This window comes from Cucurbita maxima, unplaced genomic scaffold (assembly GCF_002738345.1).
Source record: "Cucurbita maxima cultivar Rimu unplaced genomic scaffold, Cmax_1.0 Cma_Scf00019, whole genome shotgun sequence".
In the NCBI taxonomy this organism is placed as follows: domain Eukaryota; kingdom Viridiplantae; phylum Streptophyta; class Magnoliopsida; order Cucurbitales; family Cucurbitaceae; genus Cucurbita; species Cucurbita maxima.
In genome coordinates, this window is record NW_019272035.1 from 947,284 (window position 1) to 963,907 (window position 16,624).

At 38.7% G+C, this 16,624-nt stretch overlaps 4 protein-coding genes across 4 annotated transcripts in view; 3 read left to right on the plus strand and 1 right to left on the minus strand.

Annotated features, from left to right (window-relative positions):
* LOC111493712 (protein S-acyltransferase 24) overlaps nucleotides 1-4,114 on the plus strand; it is a 7,094-nt gene extending 2,980 nt beyond the window's left edge. The window contains exons 6-13 of the mRNA XM_023143529.1: nucleotides 757-895; nucleotides 988-1,087; nucleotides 1,207-1,264; nucleotides 1,472-1,549; nucleotides 1,656-1,754; nucleotides 2,676-2,754; nucleotides 2,850-2,998; nucleotides 3,124-4,114. Coding sequence (XP_022999297.1) covers nucleotides 757-895; nucleotides 988-1,087; nucleotides 1,207-1,264; nucleotides 1,472-1,549; nucleotides 1,656-1,754; nucleotides 2,676-2,754; nucleotides 2,850-2,998; nucleotides 3,124-3,552 — 1,131 coding nt within the window. The 3' untranslated portion in view covers nucleotides 3,553-4,114. The remainder of the gene's footprint in view (nucleotides 1-756; nucleotides 896-987; nucleotides 1,088-1,206; nucleotides 1,265-1,471; nucleotides 1,550-1,655; nucleotides 1,755-2,675; nucleotides 2,755-2,849; nucleotides 2,999-3,123) is intronic.
* Nucleotides 4,115-5,103: 989 nt separating this feature from the next.
* LOC111493718 (temperature-induced lipocalin-1-like) lies at nucleotides 5,104-6,510 on the minus strand. The gene is made up of 2 exons (XM_023143535.1): nucleotides 6,017-6,510; nucleotides 5,104-5,593 (listed from the first exon to the last, which is right to left on the minus strand). The coding sequence occupies exons 1-2, from the start codon at nucleotides 6,386-6,388 to the stop codon at nucleotides 5,411-5,413; spliced, it is 555 nt and encodes a 184-aa protein (XP_022999303.1). The 5' UTR covers nucleotides 6,389-6,510; the 3' UTR covers nucleotides 5,104-5,410.
* A 1,125-nt stretch (nucleotides 6,511-7,635) lies between these two features.
* LOC111493720 lies at nucleotides 7,636-12,650 on the plus strand. The gene is made up of 3 exons (XM_023143537.1): nucleotides 7,636-8,044; nucleotides 10,355-10,378; nucleotides 12,025-12,650. Exons 1-3 carry the CDS (start codon nucleotides 7,852-7,854, stop codon nucleotides 12,324-12,326), a joined length of 519 nt encoding a protein of 172 aa, XP_022999305.1. The 5' UTR covers nucleotides 7,636-7,851; the 3' UTR covers nucleotides 12,327-12,650.
* A 2,292-nt stretch (nucleotides 12,651-14,942) lies between these two features.
* On the plus strand, nucleotides 14,943-16,291 carry LOC111493907 (chitotriosidase-1-like). Its single transcript, XM_023143812.1, has one exon. It carries the CDS (start codon nucleotides 15,057-15,059, stop codon nucleotides 16,131-16,133), a length of 1,077 nt encoding a protein of 358 aa, XP_022999580.1. The 5' UTR covers nucleotides 14,943-15,056; the 3' UTR covers nucleotides 16,134-16,291.
* The last annotated feature ends 333 nt before the right edge of the window (nucleotides 16,292-16,624 follow it).

Genomic DNA, 16,624 nt, shown 5'->3' on the forward strand with positions numbered 1-16,624 from the left:
TTTTTTTTTTTTTTTTTTTTTTTTTTTTTTTTTTTTTTTTTTTTTTTTTTTTGATCATTTAGTTGATTATATTTCTCTTACTCTGTGATTTGTCTGGGGGTATGCATGTAAATGATATTGATTGAATTAAAGGCCTCTAGTTTATTTTCTTTCATTCTTCTTATTATATCTGCCATTTCATTTCTTCTTCAGGTTGATTTTTTTAAAAGAATATTTCTCTAAATTTCACTTGTTATTGTGCCGAAGTTGTACCTGGAAGCCTTTTTATTAGTAGCTCTCTTGGGAGTGGGTTTTCTCTTCCCCCTGCCTGTGGGCTTTTTTCCTCCTCGTTTATCTTTTATATACATCTTGTTTCTTAAAAGGCTAGAGAATCCAAGGTTGGCATGAAGAATTTATGTTTTTTGTAAATAAATTTTCAAAAGCTTGAGGATTAAGAGGGACACTTGATTTGTTAGTGATGTTATGGCAACACTTTGGGGTACTTAAAACGAAAGAAAGTTAAAGGATTTAGAAGATATGTTTGATGCGTGGTTCAGAGTGATTATCTTGGCTTCCCTTTTGGGTTATGACGATGTAGTTGAAATATATTTCTGGTTCAGTGATTTTTTCCTTATTTAATTGGTATATATATATATATATATTTTCTTTCTTGTCTATTTCTGTATGACTCCTTATCTTCCTTTTTCGGTGTATTTGATTAACATTTGTTTCTTATGTAAAGGGAAACTAATAATTTTCTGCTTTTGGACTCTTCAGGGAAATGCTAGAAGGCTGCTTGAAAAACGTTGTGATGGAAATAGCTGCCTTGGAAAATTGTCAAAGCTAGGACTTGCCCCTGTACTTTGGTGTTTAATCTTTCTGTTGCTGGTGACATATATTCATTCCGTCATTCTGGGTATTTCCATAAACTTTACATAACAGTCAAGTCTGTACTCTTCTTTATCTTTTTAATTAATTAATCACATTTGTTTTGCATTTTTCCCACAGCATCAAATCTGCCAGTGTTAACGGCCGGCTTAGCCTTTCTTGCATGGATGGGTGTTATTTTAGCAACTACAGGTCTTCTTATGTTTTATAGATGTAGCAGGTGTGGAAACTTCCTTAAAGACGACCATTCCTTTAGCTGTTGGATATGTATAGATCGTAATTGCGGAGTTTGATTCATTTGCTAATAACAACATGTTCATTTTTTTTGTTAATCTGCAGCAAAGATCCAGGTTTCATTAGAATGGATGTTCACGACTCTCAGAATATGAAAGATGATGTGCGTTTATTTATGTTTTCTCTAAGCTTCTATAGAAAGTAATTTTTTAGAGGAACAATTATGCATACATCTTTCCTCGTTTTTCAGTAATTGCTTCTGTAGAATTGAAAGAGTTCCTGTTCTATTGTTACAATTGCGCAATCTTCTTCTTTATCGTTATCTTGATGCCTAAGGTGAAAGCTTAACTTGTTCATATCTTTCTATTAGGAACCTTTATTGAAGATTGAGATCAACAACCCCGCTTTGCTTGCTGGGAATTGGTCTCAGCTCTGTGCTACTTGCAAGGTGCGTTCTGTTTCTGATTGTTTAAGATTGTGTTTTGTATAATTTCTTTTAGAATTGTTAATTTAATTTTAAGCACATTATTAACTTGATTTGATATCATGCTTAGATTGTCAGGCCTCTTCGTGCAAAGCACTGTTCAACTTGTAATCGATGTGTTGAACAATTTGACCATCACTGCCCTTGGGTATCCAATTGTATTGGCAAGGTACAATATCATTTATGATGGACATTTGCATGTTAGTTCCTTCATATTAGTACTTAAAAAAATATATATCACTAACCTTAAAAAAAAAAAAAAAATACTGGTAAGAGGAACTCATCTAGGATCTAGCCAATGGAGTTACAAGCAACCCTCCAATTGACTTGATAGTTTTGAAGGATAGATGTGCCATAATGAAAAATATAAATAGCTAAACTGCGGCCTTCGCAGTGAAAGCTGTAAATTATAATAATAAGCATAACTTTTCTCTTCATTATCAAGTTTAGGGTGGTGGCTCAACGTGAGACTGCACTTAATTTATTTTTACAGAATTCAGAAATAAAATTTATTTCTAATTAATATAAAAAATAACATGAGGACGATCATTTCCCTAGTTTCCCTTTGATTCATACCAGTTGAGGTTGATAGGAGAATGTCTCTTGCTCATGTTGCGCATGTTTTTCATTATTTTGTTATCTTTTTGGTGGTATGCAAGTTACTAATCCCCCAACCTAATTCAACCCGACGGCAAATAAAGAAAGAATATAAGATATCTTCATAAGAGGGCAAATAAAATGTTGCTTAGTAAATGAAATGATTCCACACGGCATGCTGTTATCCAGACCTAAAAATTCAAAGTTCCTTCTTCCTCTTTGTCAAACCTCTGGAGCCCAAAATATCTTTTGTTTAGCTTAATATACTTTTTCTGGATGAATTAATAACAATCCCTGACCTACAGAATAGCCCCTGCGCAAGAAACAGTCAGGAAAAGGTGCTCCTAGTTCTCACAATCCCTTTTGCATAGAATCATAAATCGTATTGGGAAAACATTGCCAAGTTGTTCTCTTCTTTGTATTGAAGGCTGCTGTGCGTTTGTATTGTATTTTTGCGTTGATGTTTGATGTGGCTAATCAATATTTGACACAGAAAAACAAACGGGATTTCTTTATATTTCTTGTTTTTGAAGTTTCAGCAATGGTGATCACTGGAGCAGTAACTATTACAAGTATGTTTCTAAATGACTTTAACAATGATTTATGTCTGTCATTTTGCATTTTGGATTCCCACGTGCCTTAATCTTTGACGATAAATCACTTTCAGGAGTTATAACTGATCCATCCTCACCATCGTCTTTTGGAGCTTGGATTAACCATGTTGGCAATCATCATGTTGGTGCTGTATCATTTCTCATCGTTGATTTCTTCCTCTTCTTTGGTGTGATTGTCTTAACAATTGTCCAAGCGTCTCAGGTCTTTTCTATATCTGTGGACTCTTTTGGAACTTGTAAACTTGGCGTGTTTACTATGTGCTTTGGTTGGTTTTTTGAATTCCATTTTGGTGCTTACGAGCGAAATTTTTGCCTTGATGACACCAGATATCTCGTAATATTACTACGAACGAAATGGCAAATGCTATGCGGTATAGCTATCTGCGCGGTCCTGGAGGTCGGTTTAGGAACCCTTATGATCATGGGATCAAGAAAAACTGTTCTGACTTTCTGATTAAGGGATACAATGAAGACGTGGAGTATAATGAAGGCTCGTCGCATTCAGAAGAGATGGAAGCAATGTCTGCACCGATGAATTCAATCTTGCAGAATGGAGACTCACATTCTCACAACACCAATGGAAACAACCACATAGCAGTAAATGTGAATTCTAAGAGTACAACTAGCCATCACGGCCATACTCATTCTTCAAATTGTAGTCACAGTAACCATGGAAAAGCTAAAAAAGATGGTGTCCCATTGGGCTTAGGTCTCGGCCTTGGGCGTTTATCAACTCGCTCGGTAGCAGCCTCATGACGCTTGTTATTGTTTAAGTGATCACGGAGTTAGTGCTTTGTATCATGTCAATATATTAAACATTAGATTTGAATGTCCAATTATGATTTGTGCGCTCCTTGAGAAATCTCTGAAAGACTTTATGCAGAGTGCTTGGTTTCGGACGTGCTGTTCTTTATACAGGTTTTGGCACACGATGTGTTTTAAAATGGAAGGCATCTGGAACTTCTTCTGTGAAGATCTTGGAACTAGCTGCTTGCATATAAAGTGAACATAACTTCAGCAAGGCTACCATTCTGGTAATTCAGATTCCAAGCTATTGTAGATGCTCTTCCATATGTAGGCATAACCTTTGAAAGTGCAGATCTATTATGTGTTTGGTAGGAACCTCGACTGGCATTTTGAGAATATCTTGGTCAATTGATTTTATTTTTTATTTCAGATATGTTATTGTAATGATTTCTCTTTGTGTATAGTAAAATATTTGGCCCTACATGGTCACATTCCTTCTCTTGTGAAGTAAGAGAGCTAACAACTGCCTAATTGTTCGAAAGAAGTTTCTAGTGGTTTGATTCTTCAAATATATCTTTCAATTCAATTCTATCTTTTCTTTCTAATGATGTGAATATGTTTGAACTGTTAAAACTTGGTCTGTTCATCTCTCTCCCTTCCACAACTAAGAGAAAGGGTCTCATCAAGGAGGGTAGAAGAGAATTACAGAGAAATTAGTTGGAAAATGAAGGTTTTGGGTTATTGGGATTGTGGTGAAGCCTATCATCTGTGGGGAAAAAGAAAGCTAACCTCTTCCAATGAAGTTGGTGTAATGAATGAAAGTGACAGTAGATCTTACCATACATCTGATATCCCTTCAATTCTATTAAATCTTTTATCCAATGGTTTGATACTTACAGTTAGAGAAGGGATTTGTACACTTATCTATTGATTCAGTGGTTGCTTTTGCCAGGTCATGTTTGAAACTCTCATAGTTTGCCTAACTAAATGGCATCAAAACTGGAGACTAGCCTGCCTTTATATATACCTTAAACCACAACCTCCATATCTCTTCTTTGCTTCTCTTAATCTGAATGAACTTCTTGAGCTTTGGAGTACTCTATCACTACATGAGAGAAAACTATGTTCAATTTCATATGTACTTCTAGCTGGAGGGCTACCTAGTTTTGAAGGACCCTTTCACAGGCAATGGACTTGGGAAATAACTATACTTTTAGGATAAATTCTGTCTTCTAAACGTCTCTTATGTTCCTTTTACTTCTAAACGTCGAACCATCGAACCAAAGCACTTTTTCTGTTTGGTTGACAAAAGAAGGCAGTTTCATTATATCTTACAACCGGAATTCCTCTTTTTTCCGATCCTGTTCCTCTACCACTGCAAACCCCAATTAGATTCAGGCATGATACACTATTTAATTATTGGGAGAACCCAAGTTTTCTCTCTCGAATCCAGGAAACAGATCTTTTTTTCCTTTTGGAAGATATCGGAGCGAAACAATCAACAATCAACTTATTGATATTGAACTGAAAAGAGTTGTATGCAAGTTTTGCATAGAAAAGTTTGCAGGTTATATGCAAGTAAATTGCATATCTATTCAAATTTCATCTTTACAGGACTGGGAAAGTTCAGAACCTGGCAGTCCAACAGTAAAATGTTGAGCTCACAATCCCAGCTTCATAAAAAAACTATTCAGCAAATACAATATCTGGGAGACTCTATACACAAAGCACAAAGGACTGACTCGTTTCAACCATTCGACAAAACCAAGCGCAAAATCTTCACTGGATACAAACCAAAGTGGTGAAATTTAACAAACCCATTGAACTCAAAGGTACAATATTCAACTTCCTTTCCTTCAAAGTTTGATCATTTTCCAAAGATTGATTTGATCCACCATATTCCTTTAGTATCTTTAGGACCTTCATCTCCTTCTGGAGGGTCAGTGTGTGTTGTCCTACGAAGCTTGCTCACATCATAACCTTGTTCCTTAGCTTTCTTCACCAGTTCATTATATATCTCCTCATCCAAATGATTCTCCCTGCACAATATCTGTCAAGAAAACACCATCAAAGAACAATTCAGAAACATCCCATTATCCTTTTTCACCAAAACCAACAGTTTGGCTATCCGAGTTTCGAAATGAAACCCATAGTATTTAGCGGTCAACCTAAATATAGCTCAACTAGCCATACACTTGAAACCCGTAGTATTTAGCAGTCAACCTAAATACACCTCAACTTCAAACCGGTAGTATTTAGCAGTCACCTAGATATAGCTCAACTAGCTATTCTTGAAACCCATAGTATTTAGCGTTCAACCTGCATACAGCTCAACTTGAAACTTGTAGTATTTAGCGGTCACCTAAATATAGCTCAACTAGCAATACACTTGAAACTTGTAGTATTTAGTGGTCAGTCTAAATATAGCTCAACTAGCACAAAATATGTATGGTAGAGAAAAAATCAGTCATACCCAGAGATAGTTTCTGCTAGGCTGGCCAATTAAAGCATGGTGATAATCATGATCAAGATACAAAATCCAGTAATCGCCAACAATAGGAATGATGGGCAAGAATGGAGGAACATAGAATTTAACTTTGAGCTTGGCTTCATTGCTATCAGGGTTAGCTTTAAAAGCAGTACCCTCAATGAAACTTCTCCTGCCATCAACCCATGTTTCATTTAGGACATTCACCGTCCGTTCGTCTCTCAGGGTGTAGGTCGCTCTGGTATTAGCTCCATTTTTGGGCTGGAACCTCGATGGAAATGAGGCTATTTCGTACCACCGACCCATGTACCTCTCAAGATCGACATCCTTCATCACTTCCATCTCTTTCTTCGCCATCGTTGAATGTTGAGTATCTGAAAGATACCTTAGAAGGGTTTTATTTGCGGGGTTCGGTGGTGATTTGATTTGAATAGTTGGGCGTTGAAGAAGATGTGGACTTGGGAAAAGAGGCGACGTGGAGAGATATTTAGCGGTGGGAAAGGGGAGTTTTTTGTGGTCGAGAAATCGGCAGAGCAGACGCCTACTTGTGGGGTCAAAATTTTCTTTTTCCCTTTTCTTTTTTCTTGCTTGCCAAACAAGGTAATGTGGGAGTCGTCTTCATAATGGCATCAAATTCTTTACTTAAGGTGATGGGAGGTTAAATTGGAATTCCATCCGTCCCAGGTTGGGCCGGGTCGGGTCGTGATATTTTTAGAACCAAATAGTCATAATTTTTTAAATTCAATCCAATTTATAAAAAATTTATAAAGGTGTAAAAATCTCTCTCTAAAACGACGATATGTAATGGATCAAAGTGGACAATATATGCTTGCAATTATAAAAAAGTATGTTTTTTTGATCTTCAATAGCATCAAATAGGTGGCATAGTTTGCAAGAAGAATGCTCTCTCAATGTTGTCTTGCCTCTAGACTCGTTGTCGACCAATGTTTCCATTTTTAAGTTTGTACAGAATGCATGGTTTGCAGAATTCTTACATTTTCACATTGATCTGAGTGAGGATAAATTCAACTTCTCTCATTATGCTGACAAGTATTTCGATTCGTATAGATCTACGTGAGGATAAATTCAACTTCTCTCATTATGCTGACAAGTATTTTGATCAGTATAGTTGTCATCGTCATGTGTACGTTAAACTGATAAATTAAACATTCCTCCTGTTACCCATGTTGTAATTATTTAAGTAAAGACTCAACTAAAATATCTCTGTATCAGGAACTCACCATGTCGATTTCGCTCAAGACGACCCCGACTGACTTATAAAAATTTGTAGTGTAGGATGATATTTCTATCCTTGTAGTCCTTAAGTTTAGTCGTTAAATAATAAAAACTCTAACTTGAATTTTTTTTATTAAACGACGTCTAAAATTTAGAGATTGAATTGTTAATTTCATGAACGTTTAAGTTAATCACTTAGAACAAATATAAAAGACGATACTTTGTCGTTTGAGCTCACTCGAGTTGATAATATATAATATAATAATTCACAGGTCAAAACTGGATACTGTATTCAACTGAATCGAGAGAAAAAAAATGAAAACTTTTAAATTGTATTTTTTTTTCCTTCCTCTCTATAGAAATCTTTATGTTGTTACATTACATTATAGCCCACTCAATATTCAATACACCGACACCTGCAGAAGAAATCTTAGCAGAAGTTCTATTTTGTTCATTCATTCATTTCTTTGCTTTCGAACTTCCACTGCTGCAATTAGATCTCAGTTCATCGCTTTCTCAGTAACAACGCGGAAACAGAGAGGAAAAGCACGAAAGAATCAAAGCGGGGAAGATCAGGGCGAGAAATGTCACGCCGATCTGGGTCTTGCCTGAGGTGTTGTCTCGTGATTTTCGCTGTAGTTTCTGCTTTGGCTGTTTGTGGGCCGGCCTTGTATTGGCGATTCAAGAAGGCTTTGCTATTGGGAGATTCCAAAACCTCCTGTGCTCCCTGCATCTGCGATTGTCCGCCCCCCTTGTCCCTTTTGAAGATTGCTCCTGGTATTGTTTCTAATCTTCGTGTCTCAGTTCCAGCAAACGCAAACGATTTCTCTTGTGGGTTGCTTTGGATTTCTGTTTTTGAACACTTAGTTGTGAAATTTAGTGAGAATCATAGATACCCATTTGGCCATTTGAAGGATTTTGGTTGTTTGATAGATATGTTTCCATTGATGGTTTGGATTCTGAGCTGTTTCTTTCTTTGATTGTGTGTTTTTGTATATGGCTGTGGAAAACTTGACCCATCTTAGATTTGAATTTGTACTCCCTTACCGTTGGGCTTGAGGATTGTTTAGAGAGGAGTCCCATATCAGTTAATTAAGAGGTTGATCACAGGTTTGTAAGTAAGAAATATATCTCTATTGGTATGAGGCCTTTTGGGGAAACCAAAAGCAAAGCCACGAGAGCTTATATCAAAGTGGACAATATCGTGATTCCTAATATGGTATCAGAGTCATGCCTTTAACTTAACTATGTCAATAGAATTTTCAAATATCGAACAAAGTAGTTGTGAGTCTTGAAGGTGTAGTCAAAAGTGACTCAAGTGTTGAACAAAAGATGTACTTTGTTCGAGGGCTCAAGAGAAGGAGTTGAGCCTTGATTAAGGGGAGGCTGTTCGATGGCTCCATAGGCCTCAGAAGAGGCTCGGTGGTGTACTTTGTTCGAGGGGAGGGTGGTTGAGGATTGTTGGGAGAGGAGTCAGGGGTTGATCACGGGTTTATAAGTAAGAAATACATCTCCATTGGTATGAGACCTTTTGGGAAACCAAAAGCAAAGCCAGGAGAGCTTATGCTCGAAGTGGACAATATCGTGATTCCTAATATGGTATCAGAGACATGCCCTTTAACTTAGCTATGTTAGTAGAATTCTCAAATATCGAACAAAGAAGTTGTGAGCCTCGAAGTTGTAGTCAAAAGTGACTCAAGTGTCGAACAAAGGGTGTACTTTGTTTGAGGGCTCCAGAGAAGGAGTCGAGTCTCGATTAAGGGGAGACTGTTTGATGGCTCCATAGGACTCAGGGGAGGCTCTATGGTGTACTTTGTTCGAGGGGAGGATTGTTGAGGATTGTTGGGAGAGGAGTCCCACATCGGCTAATTAGGGGGTTGATCACGAGTTTATAAGTAAGGAGTACATCTCCATTGGTATGAGGCCTTTTGGGGAAACCAAAATCAAAGTCATGAGAGCTGATGCTCGAAGTGGACAATATCATACCATTATGGAGGTTTGTGATTCCTAACACTTAATGGAGCTAGATTATGCCCGATCTCAACTTAGAATCTTGGTTTTGTTGGAAAACTTTCAAGAATTTGTGCTTTTCTTCACCGGTGCCTTTCTGAGTAACACTACTAACATTCGGACTTCCTGTATTTGTTCTTTGTGGTTTTTAACTCGAGTATCTTAAGTGGCAGTCGATCTGAAATTATAAACTTGAGGATTGTTGGGAGAGAAGTCCCACATTAGCTAATTAAGGGGTTGATCATGAGTTTATAAGTAAGAAACACGATCTCTATTAGTATGAGGTCTTTTGGGGAAAGCAAAAGCAAAGCCATGAGAGTTTATGCTCAAAGTGGACAATATCATACCGTTGTGGAGATTCATGATTCCAAACATCTGTTTCCTTGGCATTTGATCCACTTGTTATTTGCTTCAGTTGTAGATAGGCTAAAACTTGTATCATTTAATGAAATGGTAATGTCAAGCAAGTTGATGATCTTTGCATCAATACCCTTGCCCTGGGCTATGGCCAGCATCAGTCAATACCACTGAAAAAATTCTCATTCACACCCACAGACTCAACCAACCTGTTGGGCAAGCAGTCCTATTGAAACCAAGAAATATAGGTCGGCCAGTCATCCACACTAGAATAAATGAAGTTTTCCAAAAAAAACTTGCTAGTAGATTCCCAATACATCTATTCAATTAAGCGAATCTTGTTTGGTATGGATAAGCAAGCATGGACAGGCTCCTTGAGAGGCCCAATTCAGGAAGACAGAAATCGTCAGTTGGGTTGGTCCAACCAAAAAAGGCATGGGAATGGGCATTGCTTAGGCCGAGTTAAGTAAAACCGGCCTATCTAGTGATTTACAACGACCCCTCACCGCACACTTTCTATATACCTAGTATATAGACGGCATATAAATTGCTCAAACATTATTTACCAAATGCAGAGTCTTTTTTTATTAAATTTATGTCTTCCTCTCTTAGATGGACTACATTTGATTTCATGTATAGTAGACTTGATTTGTGTTCTTAACAGATTCATTGTTACTTTCTCACTAACAGTCTTTTTTGTTCTTGATAATTCTTTTGTAGGTCTGTCCAATCTCTCTGTCACAGGTTAGAATTCATCCCTCCAAATCAACTTGGCAATGAACAAAATCATGATTCTTTACTTGTTTTACTACCATTTGAATGCCTGTTAAAACTTATTTGTGCTCTCTATTTTTCTGGAGAAATATATGCAACTTTCATCACATTTCTCTTACATCATCCATTTGTTTGTTTCGGGTCCGATGTTTTCTTGTTCTGCTTTGTTCTACGATGGATCGGAACTCTTAAAAAATTCTGCATTCTACACTTCATTAAAGGGATTCTGCCAACTATTTTCTTCTAGTCCTTGATGTTCTTTGCCATAATATGTGCACACAAGATAGGAATCATCATATGTGAGATCCCACGTTGGTTGGAGAGGGAATGAAGTATTTCTTATAAGGGTGTCAGCGGGTGGTGTACCAGCGAGGATGCTGGGCTCCCAAGGGGGTGGATTGTGAAATCCCACCTCGGTTGAAGAGGAGAACAAACATACCTTATAAGAGTGTCAAAGCTAGTTATCGAGTGGCGTGCCAGCGAGGATGCTGGACTCCCAAGGGAGTGGATTGTGAGATCCCATATCAATTGGAGAGGGGAACAAAACATTCCTTATAAGGGTGTCAGAGCCAATCACTGGGCAGTGTACCAATGAGGACGTTGGGCCCCCGAGGGAGGTGGATTGTAAGATCTCACATTGGTTGGAGAAGGAAACGAAACATTCCTTATAAGGGTTTCAAAACCAGTCACCGTGTAGTGTGCCAGCGAGGGTGCTGGGTCCCCAAGGGGGTGGATTGTGAAATCCCTCTTCGGTTGGAGAAGGAAACGAAACATTCCTCTGGGAGGTGTGCTATTGAGGACGCTGGGGCGCCAAGGGGGTGGATTGTGAGATCCCACATCAGTTGGAGAGGGAAACAAAGCATTCCTTATAAGGGTATCAAAGCCAGTCACCAGGCGGTATGCCAGCGAGGACGCTGGGCCCCAAAGAGAGTGGATTGTGAGATTCCACATCAGTTGGAAAGGGGAACGAAACATTCCTTATAAGGGTGTCAGAGTCAATCACCGGGCGGTGTGCCAATGAGGACGTTGACCCCCAATGGGGGTGGATTGTGAGATCCCACATCAGTTGCAGAGAGGAACAAAACATTCCTTGTAAGGGTGTCAGAGCCAGTCATTAGGCGGTGTGCCAGCGAGGATGCTGGGCCCTCAAAGGGGGTGGATTATGAGATCCCACATCGGTTGGAGAAAGGAACAAAACATTCTTTATAAGGGTATAGAAACCTCTCCCTAGTAGGCACGTTTTAATACTATGCGGTTAACGACGATACTTAACGAGCCAAAGCAGACAATATTTGCTAACGGTGGGCTTGAGCTATTACATCATATGTCTTAATATCTCTCTTCCAATATTTTGTTGAGTCCAGGGACGACTCAACTCTCGTTCCCCCCGTTTCTACCTTGATTATATGGGCCGTGTTTTCTTCACTTGTTGATTGGAACTTTTAGCTACATATTTCTGGAATTTGAAAGTTTGAAACTTATCTTGTTTAAGTTTGAAACTTCTATATGAAAGTATTGCGAGATTTCAGCTAGTTATTTATACTCTTTCACATCATCTGCTTTATATTTTCTTTGACATTCTTCAATGCACATGCTCACTTCTTTATACATTATAGACTGTGGGAGTAACGACCCAGATCTCAAGCAGGAGATGGAAAAACAATTTGTGGATCTTTTAACAGAGGAATTGAAGCTTCAAGAAGCAGTTTCTGGCGAACATACTCGCCATATGAACATAACGTTATTCGAGGCGAAAAGGGTAGCTTCTCAGTACCAGAGGGAGGCTGAAAAGTGCATTGCTGCAACCGAAACTTGTGAAGAGGCCCGAGAACGCGCTGAGGCTTTGACGATCAAGGAAAGGAAGCTTACGTTGTTGTGGGAGCGACGAGCCCACCAAATGGGTTGGGTCGAGAAATAAGTCTATAATTTCAAAGGCCACCCTCTTAGTTCAACTAGTTGTCGAGTCCAGTCGAGTAGAAGCTGGCAAGCGAATTGCTTGGTTCATCAATCTTTCAAGGCATGATGTTCTCTCTTTTCTTCTGTTGCACTTTTCCTGGAAACATGTCGATTCTAGATCATAATTCATACATGACATGTTACAGACCCCGTTCTTCTGCATTTGCTATATATATGTGTGATCGTCTCCTCTCGAATAGAAAAAAACTATGTTGTTGTTCTAAATTTTGGCACCAGTTTGGTTCCCTGTAAGTGATGTTAGTAAAATCTGGTGGTAGCCATATTGGCCATTTTCAGCTTGCTGTCTGCTTTAAATAACAGTGGATATACGCCTAAACGAACCATTGCTATAGTTAACATTTTTGAAGCTATTCTCCGAACTTTCACTAACCTCACTCTTTTATAATTTTATTTTTCTCTTGTTAACATAGTTTCCTCTCGGGAAAGCACTTAGTTTAAAAATCTGATTTACGATCAAAATCTGCCCGGTTTTTTCAATCTGAGTATATGCATTTCTAGATATGGGTAGAACTCCAACACATATAATATACACAGACAAAACCAAATCAGATAAAACCTATGTCATTTTCGAACATTTTTAAGAATAGATGGACAGCTAGTAAGACAAAACAAGGTTAGATATGTATTTATTATTGCTCTGTCCCTTTGCAAATTTCAAATCCATTAAAAAATTATATGGAGTAAGCATATATGCAGACACATCATTCAAAGCACCTGGGGAAAAAACTGAGTTATCATCAAAATTTGTATATTTCATAGTGGGAGATGTTAATGTAAAAGTCTGAGCCTACACCCTTGTAAGAAATGCTCCATTCTTCTCTCCAACAGATGTGGGATCTCACGGGGGCCCAGCGTCCTCGTTGGTATACTGCCCGATGTCTGGCTCTTATAGCATTTGTAACAATACAAACAACGTCCTCGTTGGCACACCGCCCGATGCCTAGCTCTAATAGCATTTGTAATAGCCCAAACCCACCACTATCAAATATTGTCTGTTTTTGCCCATTACGTATAGTTGTTAGCTTCACCGTTTTTAAATGCGTTTACTAAGAAGAGGTTTTCACACTCTTATAAAGAATGTTTCCTCCCCCTCTCTAACTAATGTGAGATCTTACCGGAGGTTTGTAAGATAATAGTGATATTAAAATAAGACTAAAGTAGGAAAAGTATATATTATACCCATTATAAAATAAGGCTTAAAAAAATGGATGGAACTTTAATTCAATATTAGAATAATTTTGAGGGCAACCTGACAAAAGAAAGTTAGATAGAAGTAGTTTAGAAAAAATAGGAATTGGGTGAGGATTTTAAATATTAGTCTAACTTATCCACAAGTTTTCATTTGTCAATGAATTTGACATCGACGTGAATAGCGTGTTGACATTTTCATATTCGGTGAAAGATCATGGACTCACTTAGTTTCACGTCACTTTAGATAGCCCGTTAGGTAGTTCAATAATACAATTGAATTGATATATGCACGACAGTTTAGTATTGAGATTAAAAATTCTTAGAAGAATGAATTTTTCAGATTTGACATTTTAGCCTTTGTAGTTTGATATAATTTTGACACTTGAGTAAACGAATGATATATGAATGAACCGAGACAAGATTCGAATGAGAGCAATCGTGTGAGATCTCACATCGATTGGGGAGGAGAACAAACCACATTTTATAAGGGTGTGGAAATCTGTGAGCAGTAGACGAATTTTAAAAACTTGGAGGGGAAGCCCATAAGGGAATATAAATATAAGGGTGTGAAAATCTCTCCCCTTTAGAAAAAAAGTCCAAATAAGACAATATATTCTAGGGTGGGCTTGTGTCGTTACAAATCTTGAAGATAAGATGAATAACAAATACTTCAAATAATTGAAAGTTACTATTTATACTAACCAATTATTATTATTTTTTTTTTAAGGAGATTGCTGGGATTTGGATAAGACAAAAGGGAGTTAGATAGAAAAATTAGTATAATCGAAATAAATATTTGAGTGATGATGATTTGTTGTTCATACCAGGTGAAGAATTGGAATTATATTTTTGACGTGAAATGTCACGGGGTCAGCGTCCTCGTTGGTACACTGCCCAATGGCGTGGCTCTTATAGCATTTGTAAAAACTCAAACAACGTCTTCGCTGGCACACCGCCCGAATACCATTTGTAACAGCTTAAACCCACCGCCAGCCGATATTATCTGCTTTAGCCTATTACGTATCGTCATCAGAAATTTGTACGCACGTATAAAGAAAATGTTTTGTTCTCCTCTCCAACTAATATTTGATCTCATTAACAGTGATATTATATTAAAATAAGAGTAAAGAGAGGGAAAAGTATATATTATACCCAAAATAAAAATGTGATGGAATCCTAATTGAATGTGAGAATGATTTTGAGTGCAACGCGACAAAAGAGAGTTAGATAGAATAGAAAAAATAGGAATTGGGTGAGGGTTTTAAATATTACTCTCTGACTTATCCACAAAATGCAATACATATTTGAGGGATTATTATAGAATAATTAATGTTGAAGATTGAGATCTGAGAGTATTATAAATATGGGATTGGGATGCCATTGTTTTACAACAAACCATCAAACCACGTTGTTGTTGATTCATATCATAAGAAGAGGAAGAATTTAACAAAAAAACAGAGCAGCCTTTTTGTGGATTGCAATGGCGGAGTTTGCGAATGTCACCGAGTTTGTGAATGCTGGGTACTGGCTTGCGAGCACCGACGGCACGCTCCCGGCTGCCAACATCGACGCTACACTCTTCACCCATCTCTTCGCTGGCTACGCTCAACTCAACTCCGACACTTACCAAGTCACCGTTGATCCTTCACAGCTCATCCTCATCGATCAGTTTTCTTCCACCGTCAAACTCAGTAACCCTGGCGTCAAGACTCTGTTGTCCATTGCAGGAGACGCCGCCGTGTTCGCCGCAATGGCTGTAGACCCTACAAACCGCGATGCCTTCATCAAGTCCTCCATTGCTGCAGCCAGAGGCGGTGGGTTCGATGGCCTCGACCTCCAGTGGCTATACCCTTCTTCTCAGGACCAAATGGCCAACTTCAAAACTTTGATCCAGTCGTGGCACCAAGCGGTGGTGGATGATGCCACCAGTGTAAGCCTCCCGCAGCTGCTCCTGGTGGCCACGGTCTCCAATCTTCCGTATCTTCAGAACAACATTCAATACCCAGCTGATGCAATCACCCAAAATCTGGACTGGGTGAACCTCCTCTCTTATGACTTTTACACCCCTGACTCCTTCAGGGATGCCACCGGGCCATCCTCTGCCTTCCACAATCCGAAGGCCAATGCCCTTTCAGCTAATTTTGGGATCAGGTCGTGGGCGCAGAGCCTCAACAATCTGTCTCACAAGAAAATTGTGTTTGGAATTCCGTTCCATGGGTGGGCTTGGAAACTCGCCAACTCTCACCAGCACGCCCTGTTTGCTAAAGCGGATGGAGCGGCCAGCGGAGAATACATTGGTCCACACGGCCAAATCTTCTACTCCGATGTGCAGAAATTTATAGAGGACAATCAGGCTGGTGTTGAGGACAAGGACAAGAGCTATCTTGTTGCCTACGCTTATTATGAGACAACCTGGATTACCTTCGAAAGTGAATACACCGTTGCCGACAAGATTGCACTCGCAAAGGCCGACAAGGTGCTTGGTTACTTTGCTTTCAACATTGCAGCCGATGACGCTTCTAACACTCTTGCTAATGCCGCCAAATCCAATTGGTGATATCTTATTGTTGAAGCCTCCAATAAGAGCTATGCTCATGCTGCTCTGTTCTCTATGTCTCTGTCTTTTTTATTATGTTGTACCTTGTGTGGTGTTCAAGGTTTGAGGTCTTATCTTCAACCATTCAATAAAGTTTGTGGCGTATTCCTTCCTACCAACATCCTCGCTCTCTTCTCCATTCACTTCTCTCTCTCTCTCTCACTCCCTTTTAGGAATGTTGTGTTGAAGGTGCATGCATGTGATATAAGACCTATCGGAGGAGGAGGAAAATGTAGGTAGGACGTGACTCGAGTATTTTATGAAATAATCAGTGAGCAACTCCACTGTTGCGGTTAGATACGACCTGCATACTATTATGGCGAACATATTCATGCTATTACGACATAGAGGGGAACTATCCTGATGATCCAGATGACATACAAATATGCATGAGGTCCCATAACTTATATTACATGCCATATTAATTTCATCACTTTCCTGACATATAATAC

What these genes read in the sequence shown, in the direction of transcription:
- LOC111493720 (XM_023143537.1), top strand. Translation starts at nt 7,852, where the DNA reads ATGTCACGCCGATCTGGGTCTTGCCTGAGGTGTTGTCTCGTGATTTTC. An exon ending in CCTTTTGAAGATTGCTCCTG is followed by an intron (nt 8,045 to 10,354) that starts GTATTGTTTCTA and finishes ATTCTTTTGTAG; the next exon opens with GTCTGTCCAATCTCTCTGTC. An exon ending in GTCCAATCTCTCTGTCACAG is followed by an intron (nt 10,379 to 12,024) that starts GTTAGAATTCAT and finishes TATACATTATAG; the next exon opens with ACTGTGGGAGTAACGACCCA.
- LOC111493718 (XM_023143535.1), bottom strand. Translation starts at nt 6,388, where the DNA reads ATGGCGAAGAAAGAGATGGAAGTGATGAAGGATGTCGATCTTGAGAGG. An exon ending in CTAGCAGAAACTATCTCTGG is followed by an intron (nt 5,594 to 6,016) that starts GTATGACTGATT and finishes TTTTCTTGACAG; the next exon opens with ATATTGTGCAGGGAGAATCA.
- LOC111493907 (XM_023143812.1), top strand. Translation starts at nt 15,057, where the DNA reads ATGGCGGAGTTTGCGAATGTCACCGAGTTTGTGAATGCTGGGTACTGG.